A 14,746-nucleotide genomic window follows, 5' to 3' on the forward strand; every position below is an offset into this window, starting at 1 on the left:
GATAATTATAGTGTCTACTTCAGTGGGTTCTTAGAAGGATTAAATGAGATATACATATAAGCACTTGTGCCTGGCATATTGAAAGCAGCCACTGTTAGTAGGATTGGCAGAGGTAGTAGTTCTTTATGCTCTTATTATTTGTGTCTCATTTCCACTTCTATGCTAAACATTCTTTTGTCTGCATGAAATACCGTTCTTCCCATTTGTATCTGTCTAAATTTTAATCATCTTTAAAGATCTTCCCTGGTTTTCTTACCACCCCTATATCACCACCTTCCTCCTAGTTATCTTTCCTTTTCAGAATTCCTTAACTCTGTTATTTTAGAATGCCTTACTTTCATAGGCTTATCTTTTTCCCTTCAAAAGACTTGAAGTATCTTGAGGACAGATTGTGTAAATCATTTTTTGTATTTCCTTTTTTTTTAAAGTTTATTTATTTTGAGAGAGAGAGAGAACAGGGAAGGGGCAGAGAGAGAACCCCAAGCAGAGACTCCCAATCCCACACTGTCAGTGCAGAGCTGGACATGGGGCTTGATCTCACAAACCATGAGATAAAGACCTGAGGCAAATGAAGAGTTGGATGCTTAACTGACTGAGCCACCCAGGGCCCCCATTTTTTGTATTTTCTAAAGCACAGCATCTTATACAGAATTGTGCCAAAGACTAATTGCTGAATAAATGTATTAATTCTCTATAAGCAGTAGTGTTTTGGTTCCAAGAGATATACTCTTCTTTAGGAACTTTTGTAAACTCTTCATTAATCATTGCTTCATGAAAAATTTAATTTTGTCTTGAAAATGCCATATTGGGCTCCAGGAGACTAACTAAAGAAAAAGCATTGTAGCAGAAGACAATAATAGCAAAAACAGAACAAAAACTGACCAGGTGACACTGCTTTGGATTCAGCAACATGTTTTTTTTTCTACATTGCCTCTCATTGTTCCAAATCCACTCTGTACCTAGTAGTGCCTATCATAGTGCCAAATTGAAGTGTGAAGTAAGCATTTATGCATGATAACAAATCTAAAATTTATTTTACTGAAATAGAAAATAGCATATATCACATAATAAATACATTAAAATGTGATTAAGTATCTTGTTCAGTTTGTTAACATGAGAAATTGTCCTTAAGGATTGTCACCCTCATGTGGTATGTTGTTGAAATTTTTTCTTGGTAACCATGCCCACAGGTCCTGGTGGGGAAGGGGTGGGAGTGGGTGAATCTCTACTAGAGAATTTCTTTCCCACAGTGATTTGGCATAGCTCCAGTCTATCCTTCAGCATAATACATGCCTTGTCCTTTTAAAAAGAGGCTTGTCATTTGTTTTCATGCTTTTAAAAATATTTCTGGTCATTTTTAAATAATTTTAATAGTAAATAATAAATTGTATGCTATTAATATAAAGAGAGGTTCCAAGGCCAAGAGACAAATAGTAGAAACTTAATATTTATCTAGTCATATTATTTATTTCTTAAATAGATACCGATCAACATATTAAAATGTTAATATTTTTCCATTCAAGAATGGCCCTTCTGTACCTAACCATAAATAGCTGAGATTTTTAAATTATAGTACAGCATATTATTTGGGTTTTTTTTGTAAGGTAAGCTTGTATATTTTATTTATTTTATTTTTTTTAAATATGAAATTTATTGTCAAATTGGTTTCCATTCAATACCCAGTGCTCATCCCAACAGGTGCCCTCCTCAATACCCATCACCCACCCTCCCCTCCCTCCCACCCCCCATCAACCCTCAGTTTATTCTCCGTTTTTAAGAGTCTCTTATGTTTTGCTTCCTCCCTCTCTAACCTTTTTTTTTTCCTTCCCCTCCCCCATGGTCTTCTGTTAAGTTAGTTTCTCAGGATCCACATAAGAGTGAAAACATATGGTATCTGTCTTTCTCCGTATGACTTATTGCCCTTAGCATAACACTCTCCAGTTCCATCCACGTTCCTACAAAAGGCCATATTTCATTCTTTCTCATTGCCACGTAGTATTCCATTGTGTATATAAATCACAATTTCTTTATCCATTCATCAGTTGATGGACATTTAGGCTCTTTCCATAATTTGGCCATTGTTGAAAGTGCTGCTATAAACATTGGGGTACAAGTGCCTCTGTGCATCAGCACTCCTGTATCCCTTGGGTAAATTCCTAGCAGTGCTATTGCTGGATCATAGGGTAGGTCTATTTTTAATTTTTTGAGGAACCTCCACACTGTTTTCCAGAGGGGCTACACCAGTTTGCATTCCCACCAACAGTACAAGAGGGTTCCCATTTCTCCACATCTTCACCAGCATCTATAGTCTCCTGATTTGTTCACTTTAGCCACTCTGATTGGCATGAGGTGATATCTGAGTGTGGTTTTGATTTGTATTTCCCTGATGAGGAGTGACATTGAGCACTTTTCATGTGCCTGTTGGCCATCTGGATGTCTTCTTTAGAGAAGTGTCTATTCATGTTTTCTGCCCATTTCTTCACTGGATTATTTGTTTTTCAGGTGTGGAGTTTGGTGAGCTCTTTATAGATTTTGGATACTAGCCCTTTGTCCGATATGTCATTTGCAAATATCTTTTCCCATTCCGTTGGTTGCCTTTTAGTTTTGTTGGTTGTTTCCTTTGCTGTGCAGAAGCTTTTTATCTGCATGAGGTCCCAATAGGTCATTTTTGCTTTAATTCCCTTGCCTTTGGGGATGTGTCCCGTAAGAAATTGCTACGGCTGAGGTCAGAGAGGTCTTTTCCTGTTTTCTCCTCTAGGGTTTTGATGGTTTCCTGTCTCACATTCAGGTCCTTTATCCATTTTGAGTTTATTTTTGTGAATGGTGTGAGAAAGTGGTCTAGTTTCAATCTTCTGCATGTTGCTGTCCAGTTCTCCCAGCACCATTTGTTTTTTTTTTTTAATTTTTTTTTTAACGTTTTATTTATTTTTGAGACAGAGAGAGACACAGCATGAATGGGGGAGGGGCAGAGAGAGAGGGAGACACAGAATCGGAAGCAGGCTCCAGGCTCTGAGCCATCAGCCCAGAGCCTGATGGGGGGCTCGAACTCGCGGACCGCGAGATCGTGACCTGAGCTGAAGTCGGATGCTCAACCGACTGAGCCACCCAGGCGCCCCCCAGCACCATTTGTTAAAGAGACTTTTTTCCATTGGATATTCTTTCCTGCTTTGTCAAAGATTAGTTGGCCATACGTTTGTGGGTCTAGTTCTGGGGTTTCTATTCTATTCCAGTGGTCTGTGTGTCTGTTTTTGTGCCAATACCATGCTGTCTTGATGATGACAGCTTTGTAGTAGAGGCTAAAGTCTGGGATTGTGATGCCTCCCGTTTTGGTCTTCTTCAAAATTACTTTGGCTATTCGGGGTCTTTTGTGGTTCCATAAAAATTTTAAGATTGCTTGTTCTAGCTTCAAGAAGAATGCTGGTGCAATTTTGATTGGGATTGCATTGAATGTGTAGATAGCTTTGGGTAGTATTGACATTTTAACAGTATTTATTCTTCCAATCCATGAGCATGGAATATTTTTCCATTTCTTCATATCTTCTTCAGTTTCCTTCATAAGCTTTCTATAGTTTTCAGCATACAGATCTTTTACATCTTTGGTTAGGTTTATTCCTAGGTATTTTATGTTTGGTGCAATTGTGAATGGGATCAGTTTCTTATTTGTCTTTCTGTTGTTTCATTATTAGTGTATAAGAATGCAACTGATTTCTGTACATTGATTTTGTATCCTGCAACTTTGCTGAATTCATGTATCAGTTCTAAGAGACTTTTGGTGGAGTCTGTCGGGTTTTCCATGTATAATATCATGTCATCTACAAAAAGTGAAAGCTTGACTTCATCATTGCCAATTTTGATGCCTTTGATTTCCTTTTGTTGTCTAATTGCTGATGCTAGCACTTCAACACTATGTTAAACAACAGTGGTGAAAGAGGACATCCCTGTCGTGTTCCTGATCTCAGGGAGAAAGCTCTCAGTTTTTCCCCATTGAAGATGATATTAGCTGTGGGCTTTTCATAAATGGCTTTTTTGATGTTTAAGTATGTTCCTTCTATCCCGACTTTCTCGAGGGTTTTTAGTAAGAAAGGATGCTGAATTTTGTCAAATGCTTTTTCTGCATCAATTGACAGGATCATATGTTTCTTATCTTTTCTTTTATTAATGTGATGTATCACATTGATTGATTTGTGAATGTTGAATCAGCCCTGCAGCCAAGGAATGAATCCCACTTGATCATGGTGAATAATTCTTTTTATATGCTGTTGAATTTGATTTGCTAGTATCTTATTGAGAATTTTTTCATCCATATTCATCAGGGATATTGGCCTGTGCTTCTCTTTTTTTGCTGGGTCTCTGTCTGGTTTAGGAATGAAAGTAATGCTTCATAGAATGAGTCTGGAAGTTTTCCTTCCCTTTCTATTTTTTGGAATAGCTTGAGAAGGATAGGTATTATCTCTGCTTTAAATGTCTGGTAGAATTCCCCAGGGAAGCCATCTGGTCCTGGACTCTTATTTGTTGGGAGATTTTTGATAACTGATTCAATTTCTTTGCTGGTTATGGGTCTGTTCCAGCTTTCTATTTCTTCCTGTTTGAGTTTTGGAAGTGTGTAGGTGCTTAGGAATTTGTCCATTTCTTCCAGGTTGTCCAGTTTGTTGGCATACAATTTTTCATAGTATTCCCTGATAATTGCTTGTATTTCTGAGGGATTGGTTGTAATAATTCCATTTTCATTCATGATTTTATCCATTTGGGTCATCTCCCTTTTCTTTTTAAGAAGCATGGCTAGAGGTTTATCAATTTTGTTTATTTTTTCAAAAAAAACACCTCTTGGTTTCATTGATCTGCTCTACAGTGTTTTTTTTTTTTTATTCTATATTGTTTATTTCTGCTCTGATCTTTATTATTTCTCTTCTTCTGCTGGGTTTGGGGTGTCTTTGCTGTCCTGCTTCTGTTTCCTTTAGGTGTGCTGTTAGATTTTATATTTGGGATTTTTCTTGTTTCCTGAGATAGGCCTGGATTGCAATGTCTTTTCCTCCCAGGACTGCCTTTGCTGCATCCCAATGCATTTGGATTGTTGTATTTTCATTTTCATTTGTTTCCGTATATTTTTAAATTTCTTCTCTAATTGCCTGTTTGACCCATTCATTCTTTAGTAGGGTGTTCATAGCATTGTGGTCTGAAAGTATGCATGGTATGATCTCAATTCTTGTATACTTATGAAGGGCTGTTTTGTGACCCAGTATGTGATCTATGTTGGAGAATGTTCCATGTGCACTCGAGAAGAAAGTATATTCTGTTGCTTTGGGATGCGGAGTTCTAAATATATCTGTCAAGTCTATCTGATCCAATGTATCATTCAGGGCCCTTGTTTCTTTATTGATCCTGTGTCTAGATGATCTATCCATTGTTGTAAGTGGAGTATTAAGGTCCCCTGCAATTACCACATTCTTATCAATAAGGTTGCTTATGTTTGTGATTAATTGTTTTATATATTTGGGGGCTCCCGTATTCAGCGCATAGACATTTATAATTGTTAGCTCTTCCTGATGGATAGACCCTATAATTATTATATGATGCCCTTCTTCATCTCTTGTTACAGCCTTTAATTTGAAGTCTAGTTTGTCTGATGTAAGTATGGCTACTCCAGCTTTCTTTTGACTTCCAGTAGCATGATAGATAGATCTCCATCCCCTCACTTTCAATCTGAAGGTGTCCTCAGGTCTAAAATGAGTCTCTTGTAGACAGCAAGTAGATGGGTCTTGTTTTTTTATCCATTCTGTTACCCTATGTCTTTTGATTGGAGCATTTAGTCAATTTACATTCAGTGTTATTATAGAAAGATACGGGTTTAGAGTCATTGTGATGTCTGTAGATTTCATGCTTGTAGTGATGTCTCTGGTACTTTGTGGTCCTTGCAACAGTTCACTCACAGAATCCCCCTTAGGATCTCTTTGTAGGGCTGGTCTAGTGGTGATGAATTCCTTCAGTTTTTGTTTGTTTGGGAAAACCTTTATCTCTCCTTCTATTCTGAATGACAGACTTGCTGGATAAAGGATTCTCAGCTGCATATTTTTTCTGTTCATCACATTGAAGATTTCCTGCCATTCCTTTCTGGCCTGCCAAGTTTCCGTAGATAGGTCTGTCACTAGTCTTATTGGTCTCCCTTTATATGTTAGAGTGTGTTTATCCCTAGCTGCTTTCAGAATTTTCTCTTTATCCTTATATTTTGCCAGTTTCACTATGATATGTCGTGCAGAAGCTTGATTCAAGTTATGTCTGAAGGGAGTTCTCTGTGCCTCTTGGATTTCAATGCCTTTTTCCTTCCCCAGATCAGGGAAGTTCTCAGCTCTGGTTTGTTCAAGTACACCTTCAGCCCCTTTCTCTCTCGCTTCCTCTTCTGGAATTCCTATTATACGGATATTGTTGCGTTTGATTGCATCACTTAGTTCTCTAATTCTCCCCTCATACTCCTGGATTTTTTTTTATGTCTCTTTTTCTCAGCTTCCTCTTTTTCCATAATTTTATCTTCTAATTCACCTATTCTCTCCTCTGCCTCTTCAATCTCAGCGGTGGTCACCTCCATTTTATTTTGCACTTCATTTATAGCATTTTTTAGCTCCTCGTGACTATTTCTTAGTCCCTTGATCTCTGTTGCAATAGATTCTCTGCTGTCCTCTATACGTTTTTTCAAGCCCAGTGATTAGTTTTATGACGATTATTCTAAATTCTTGTTCCATTTTAATGCTTAAATCATTTTTGATCAATTCGTTAGCTGTTGCTACTTCCTGGAGTTTCTTTTGAGGAAAGTTCTTCTATTTTGTCATTTTGGATAGTCCCTGGAGTGGCGCAGAACTGCGGGACACTTCCCCTGTGCTGTCTGGAGTAACTTGTGTTGGTGGCGGGGGGGGGGGGGGGGGGGGCCCACAGTCAGACCTGATGTCTGTCCCCAGCCCACTGCTGGGGCCACAGTCAGACTGGTGTGTACCTTATCTTCCCCTCTCCCAGGGGCAGGACTCACTGTGGAGTGGTGTGGCCCCTGTCTGGGCTACTTGCACACTGCCAGGCTTGTGGTGCTGCTTTGATGGGATCTGGTGTATTAGCCAGGGTGGATCCGCAAGGTGCACAGGGGCGGAAGGGGCAGGCGTAGCTTGCTTTGCTATTGGTGGTCCCCTGAGGGAGTAGTCCTGCAGCACCGGGAGGGAGGCCAACCTGTCGGAGGGATGGATCCACAGAAGCAGAGTGTTGGGTGTTTGCGCGGTGCAAGCAAGTTCAGTGAACTGGTTCCCTTTGGGGTTTCGGCTGGGGGATGGGAAAGGGAGATGGCGCTGGCCAGCGCCTTTGTTCCCCACCGAGCTGAGCTCTGTCTTCCAGGGCTCAACACCTGCCCCTCCCCCTGTCCTCTCGCCCTCCCGCTCTCTGAGCAGAGCTATTGACTTATAACATTCCAGATGTTAAGTCCCACTGGCTGTCAGAACTCACGCAGGCCGACCCCTCCACTTTTGCAAGCCAGCCTCAGGGGCTTGGCCTTGCCAGGCGGGCTGGCTGCCCCTCCACTGCACCGGCTCCCTCCTGCTAGTCCGTGTAGCACGCACTGCCTCTCTGCCCTTCCTACCCTCTTCCGTGGGCCTCTCGTCTATGCTTGGCTCTGGATAGTCTGTTCTGCTAGTCTTCCGGTGGTTTTCTGGGTTATTTAGGCAGGTGTGGGTGGAATCTAAGTGACCGGCAGGATGAGGTGAGCCCAGCGTCCTCCTGTGCCGCCATCTTCCCTGGATTTCTAAGCTTGTATATTTAGAAGTGTGATTTATGTAATCTGTTCAGTTGTCAGGTTTTATGCTTAAGGCTCATATTAAGGATTTCTTTTCTTATTAGAGGCCAGTTTTTCCTTACTACTGAGAAGGTGTGGGGAGGGATGAACAGAGTACAAAACATGACTAATTGGTAGACCAGTTGCATAGATTTAAAAAAAATTTTTTTAATGTTTATTTTTGAGAGCAAGGAAGGGGAAGACAGAGGGGCAGAGAGAGATGGAGACATAGAATCCAAAGCAGGCTCCAGGCTCTGAGCTGTCAGCATAGAGCCTGATGTGGAGTTCAAACCCATAGACCACAAGATCATGACCTGAGCTGAAATCGGACGTTTAACTGACTGAGTCACCCAGGCACCCCAAGTTGCATAGATTTTAAATTGTGACTTTTTTTTCTCTACTGATATACAACTTAGTCTTAATACTTTACAAAGACATTGAATTTTTTGTTTACATATTAAAATCTCAAAGAAACTGATTAAGAGACCAAGCAATCAGCTTGGGCACAGAAGAAACTTAAGAAAATGTTATCCCATATTAGCATTTTCTGCTGAACTTGAGGAATAAATACTTTTTGTGATATTTGGGGTTTTATGTTTCAATGAACTGTTTAGGGAAACTTTTCTGCTATAAGGGCTGAATATAAGTTGCAAAGATTTAAGCCTTTCCTGATATTAATGTTCCACCTCATTAACTTCATTGTCAGCGCTTTTACACTTCATTGATTTAAATAAAATGATATAACTGTAGTTCTGCTGTCTTTTCTCTTTCTCTCTCTCCTTTTTGAGGTCTAGATGATTGTGTATTTAGTTTTGTATTTTCATTTAGACTCCGTTGTTAATTTTGTTAAGCCCAAGATGAGGATACAGGGAAATTATGGTATAACTAAATGTCTTACCCTGCTGAAGCCCTGACAGATAAGGGAATGCATTTGTTGAGATAAACTGGTCACTTTCTTTTTTAGCTAGTGCTTTAACATTTGTCATGGTCTTCAGGTGCTCCTCAGAGATCATGAACTTCTATTCTATTGTGAAGTTCAGATTGGTGATTATATAGGAGGTTTCACATATATCCCATGGTATTTTTAGACCTGGAACCCAAATAATGGAGAGCTTGGCTTTAAAAAAGCAAGCTATGTTTGTCCTTAAAAATGTTATCTAAGCATTTTCAGTAAAATAGGAATTATGCAATGATTTCTCAAGGAAAGTCACCTTTGCAAATATTTGCAATTACTTCCAAGTGGTAGACCTATTTAGGCAGTAAGTTTTTTTTTGCATGATTTACTGCCAGATGTGAGCCCTCCTTAGCACCATATACCCCAAGTGCGAGTTAGATGTCTTTGTTAACATTTAGAGAAAAAGAACTTAATGAACTTGAGTTTGGGGCAACGAAGCTGTCATGTTGCCAAGATATTTTGCATTAAAAAATAATTACTAACATATTAATAAATAACTTTATGAAGATTAATCTGTATTTGACCCTTAAATTTAAACATTTAGCAAAGAATTTCATTTTACAGAAGTTTAGGTGCTGACATGAGATAGTGGTGTTCATTTCTAACCATTTCTTTTATTTTCCAGCTCACCAGCGACTAGAACCAGCAACTTTGTCAGCAATTGTGGCATTTATCCTCAGTCTTTTATGTGGAGCTCTGAATTTAATTCGAGGTTTTCATGCCATAGAAAGTCTTTTGCAGGTACTGTGCTGATTTTGCAATTTCAGGTGACTGTGCCTGTTGCTTCTACTTGTTGCTCAGTTGATTTGAATTGATTTGGGTATTAGTACAATTTACGTTGCATGCTCAAACTCTGTATTCTTTATGCCAGCCCTGGTCTCCCCTTCCTCTAAGAACAATGATTTCTAGTTGGCCTCTTTGACTCAATTAGCATGTATTTATTTATAATTTTCTCTGCAGGAGGCACTGTAGGTGGATACTCTGGGGACACCAAGGTATGTGTGACATGAACACTGCAGTCTCAGAGCCTAGAGTTGAATTGGGAGGGGGCAAAGCCATCCATCAATAATTACCAAGTACATAGAGTTTGGAAGAGGAGCAGTCACTGCGAGTCAGGATAGGAGAAGACTGTGGAGGAGGGGTGAGCTGGACCTAGAAGGATCTGAGTGGAAAGAGAGGAATGGAAAAAAAAAAGAGGGCATTTATGGGCAGGTTTTTGTCCCACTTTTATGTATTTCTACCTTGTTATCTCCTTTTTTTTTTTTCCTTTTTAATTGGAGGCTACCAGAAACCACTATTTTTTTTTTTTTTCAAATATTGCCAACGATTCTGTTTTCCAGTGGAGTTTTCTCAGGGACTCTGGCTATCAGAATATACTAACTTTTTCTCTTTTTATAAAGTTTTTGAAACTTCCTTTCTTAAAGTTTAGCACATTTCAGACTGGACAGCTTTCCTTACCTTTGTTTCTGCTCACTTTCTCTGAAGATTTTTTCTTGACACTTGCACATATAAATAAATTCTCTGTTTTTGGTCAGCATTAAGCTCAGAATACCATTTGTAAAAAAACCACTTAACATGCCTTATATTCTTTTTCGAAATTGCTTGTTTTGTTTGGGGAACACTCACAGAGTACCATTCTGAGTACCCTCTGAATGTCGTCAGCTCTTTGAAGCCAGTAGCAGAGCACATCACAAGTTTCAGGCAGCTGAGCTGTCCCTTGGGTGGGGAGGAGGAGTGTCTCATGACTTTTTAATTCTTCTTTCAAATATCCCGAGCCCTCAGGTAAAGCCCCTCTTCCCTTTCAGGCACAGTGTCCCTTGGTGTTCCTGCCCCTGTTCCCTAGCCAGGTCAGCTTTATTCCAGAAGGAGTTCAATTTTGAGCCAGTTAGACAGCCTGCCAAAAAAAAAAAAAGGCAATTTGGAGACCACTGACTGAAAAAGTTAATAAATAGGATATTCTCTCCCTTCCCCCCCTCCCCACCTTTTTTTTTTTAAACTTGTTGTAGTGGAAAGAACAGTAGTGTGGGTGTGTGAAGAGTTAGTTTTTGTTTGTGGAGCAAAGAGAGTGTTGGTTCCAGTTCAGCTCCTGATTAGCTCTATGACCTTGAATAGTTCACTTTGGTTTCTGGTCTTCAGTTTCATTACTTATAAATGAAAGAGAAGGTTGGATTTGATGAGTATTTCTCAAAGTATGGGGGGCATTTATCACTGGTTGCATAGTAGATGACTTTAGGTGGTAGAGGGATGAATGTTTTTAATTTTAAGAGTTATATATTTAATGTATATTAATGTATAATAACTGTATTCGGTAAGAGATAGTATCTGTTAATGATAGAGATATAAAATTTTTTTATGTTTGTTTATTTTGGGGGGAGGAGGGGCAGAGATAGGGAGACAGAGGATCCGAAGCAGTCTGCCCCCGTTAGTGCAAAGCCCAACGTGGGGTTCAAACCCTCAAATTGTAAGATCATGACCTGAGCTGAAGTTGGATGCTCAACTGACTGAGCCACCTAGGCACCCCTAAGATTTTCTTTTTAAAATAAATTAATTTTAATAAAATGCCAACTTTATGCATTTTATTAAGTAAATAGTGGTATAATTAGTATTTAGAGTTGGCAAAAATTGTGAAGATGGTTTTCTGTGGTTAAAAAAAAATTCTCAGGTTGTTTGAAAGTAGCAAATTAGTAAGGGGAGGAGGCAGATCTGGGTAGAGAAGTTTTTGTGCTATAGAGCTGTACCATCCCTGACTCAGAAGGCAGTGTACAAGTGTGAAACCTGGATCTTAGACCCTCCTTACTTTTAAAAGTCAGGCAAGGTTGTTGTATCTCACAAAACCTATTAAAGAAAGTAATTTCTGGGGTGCCTGGGTGGCTCAGTCATGCATTCGACTCTTGATTTAGGCCCGGGTCATGATGTCACAGTCATGGGATCGAGCCCTGTGTCAGACTCTGTGTTGAATGAATGTGGAGCCTGCTTGGGATTCTGTCTCTCCCTCTCTCTGCCTCTTTCTCTCACTCTCTCAAAATAAGTAAACATTTTAAAAAATAGCTTCTTTCAGGCACTTAGGTATCTTATCCCTCAATTTCCTGATTCTTTCCTCCCTCTTCTGATTACTAACTTCAAAGCTAAGGAAAGTAGTATAAACTACAGCTTTTGATGCTTTTGAGCTGCTACAGCTGACTCATGCCTGCTTTGATGCCTAAGTATTCCATGTTTTCCCTCCGACCAGTAATGTCTTTGCCTCATTGCAGTTGTTTAGGGTTCAGAAGAACAATAATCTGATTAAATGGATTATTACGTGTAACTGGCTGATAGCTCTAAGATTACTCAGCCTGTTTACACTTTAAAAAGACATTACAGACCAATGTAACTCATGAACACAGAAAACTCCTCAACAAGATGTTAACAAATTAAATCCAATGATATATAAAAAGAATCCTATACCACAGCCGAGTGGATTTATTCCAGGTATGCAAGGCTGGTGCAACATTCAACAGTTAATGTAATCTGTCACATCAACAGGCTAAAGAAGAAAAATCATAGGATTGTGTCTTGGATACAGAAAAAGCGTGTGACAAAATCCAATACCTATTCATGAAATCACCACAAACTAGGTATGAAGGGGAACTTCCTCAACTTGATAAAGAACATCTACAGAAACTCTACAGCTAACACCATACTTGATGAGAAACTAGATGCTTTGTCCCTAAGATCAGGAACAAGACAAGGATGTCCTCTCTAACCATTCCTATTCAACATCGTACTGGGAAACCTAGTTAATGCAGTAAGACAAGAAAACAGAAGGCATACAGATTGGGAAAGAAGGAGTACAACTGTCTTTATTCACAGATGTTCTGATTATCTATGTAGACAATCCCGAAGAACTGACAAATTCCTAGAATTCATAAATGATATAACACAGTTATTGGTTCCAAAGTTAATATATAAAAGTCAATTACTTTCCTACATACCAGCAAGGAACAGTTGAAATTTGAAATTTAAAAAACAATACCATTTATATTGGCACCCCCCCAAAATGAGGCGCTTAAGAATAAATCTGACAAAACATATATAAGACCTGTGTGAGAAAAACTATAAAACTGTGATAAAAGAGGTCAAAGAAGATCTGAATAAATCTTCTGAATTATCTGAATAAATGGAGTGACATTCCATTTATAGTGACATTCCATGTTCATGAGTGGGAAGATTCGTTGTTAAGATGTCAGTTCTTCCTAACTTGATCTATAGATTCAGCACAATCCCAATCAAAATCCCAGCTAGTTATTTTGTAGATACTGACAAAGTGATCCTAGTAAGGACAGGTAAAAGCCAACACAATACTGAGGAAAAGGAAATCAAAGGACTGACACTACCCAACTTCAAGATTTACTGTTAAGCTATAATAATTAAGACAGTGTGGTGTTGGCAAAACAATAGACAAATGGATCAATAGAACAAAATAGCTCAGAAATATACCCATATTAAGTATAGTCAACTGATCTTTGACAAAGGAACAAAAGCAATTCAGTGGAGAAAGAATAATATTTCAACAAATGGTGCTGAAACAGACATCCACATGCAAAAAAAAAAAAGATCTGGAGACAGATTTTACACCTTGAATTAAACAACTTAACTCAAAATGGATCACAGACCTAAATGTAAGGTACAAAACTTTTAAAAGATATCGGGAGAAAACCTGGATGACCTTGGGTTTGGTAATGACTTTTTATATACAACATCAAAAGCATGACCCATGAAAGTTTAAAAAGTTTTGTCCCGTGAAGGACATTAAGAGAATGAGAAGATAAGCCACAGGCTAGGAGAACATGTTTGCAGGACACATCTGAAAAATGGCTTGTATCCAAAACATACAAAGAACTCTTAAAACTTAAAGTAAACAATGCAATTAAAAATTGGGCAAAAGAACTGAACAGGCACCCCACCAAAGTAGATATCCAGGTGGAAAAAAAGCATATGAAAAGATGTCCAACGTCATATGTCACTAAGGAATTGCAAATTAAAACAACAATAAGAAACTACTAAACTATTAGAATGGCAAAACAAAACAAAACACTGGCAGTACCGAATGTTAGTGAGGATATATAACAATATGAAGTCTTCATTCGTTGCTGGTGGTAGTGCAAAATGGCAGTCATTTTGGAAGACAATTTGGCTGTTTCTCACAAAGCTAAGCATAGCCTTACTATAAGATCCAGCAATCATACTCCTATGTATATTTACCCAAATGAATAGAAAACTTATATCTACCAAAAACCTGCACATGAATGTTTATATCCTAATTTCAAAAAACCAGAAGCAATTAAGATGTCCTTCAAAAGGTGAAAGAATGAACAATCTGTACAATGGAGTGTTATTCAGTGAGAAAAAGAAGTAAGTTCTTAAGCCGCAAAAAGACCTGGCTAAACCTGGGGTGCCTGGGTGGCTCAGTTGGTTAAGCATCCAACTTCGGCTCAGGTCATGATCTCACAGTTCGTGAGCCCCGCATCGGGCTCTGTGCTGACAGCTTGGAGCCTGGAGCCTGCTTCAGATTCTGTGTCTCCATTTCAGTCTGCCTCTCTCCTGTTCGTTCTCTGTCTCTGTCTCTCTCAAAATAAAGACATTTTAAAAAATTAAAAAAAAAAACAAAAAAAAAAAACATGGCTAAGCCTTAAATGCCTGATGCTTAATGAAAGAGGCCAGTCTGAGGAAACTACATAGTTACATGATTCCAACTATATGACATTCTGGGAAAGGCAAAACTATAGAGACAGTAAGTGAAAGGATTAGTGGTTGCCAGGGGTTTAGAGGGAGGTAGGAAGGGATGAACAGTTGGGACATGGGATTTTTAGGGCAGTGAAACTATTCTGTATGTTAATGTAAAGGTGATTATTTCATTATACATTTGTCAAAACCCAAAGAATGTAGAACACAAAGAGTGAACCCTAATGTAAACTGTGGACTTTAGTTAATGATAATGTGTCGCTGTTGGC

The 14,746-nt window shown here is 38.8% G+C and overlaps 1 protein-coding gene across 1 annotated transcript in view; it reads left to right on the top strand.

Moving 5' to 3' along the window:
• Nucleotides 1-14,746, top strand: part of SEC22A (SEC22 homolog A, vesicle trafficking protein) — a 75,995-nt gene that overhangs the window by 39,035 nt on the left and 22,214 nt on the right. Inside the window, 1 exon segment of the mRNA XM_019448595.1 lies at nt 9,382-9,497. Within this exon segment, the coding sequence (XP_019304140.1) occupies nt 9,382-9,497 (116 nt within the window).

This window comes from Panthera pardus, unplaced genomic scaffold (assembly GCF_024362965.1).
Source record: "Panthera pardus isolate Hobbes unplaced genomic scaffold, ASM2436296v1 HiC_scaffold_16, whole genome shotgun sequence".
NCBI lineage: Eukaryota > Metazoa > Chordata > Mammalia > Carnivora > Felidae > Panthera > Panthera pardus.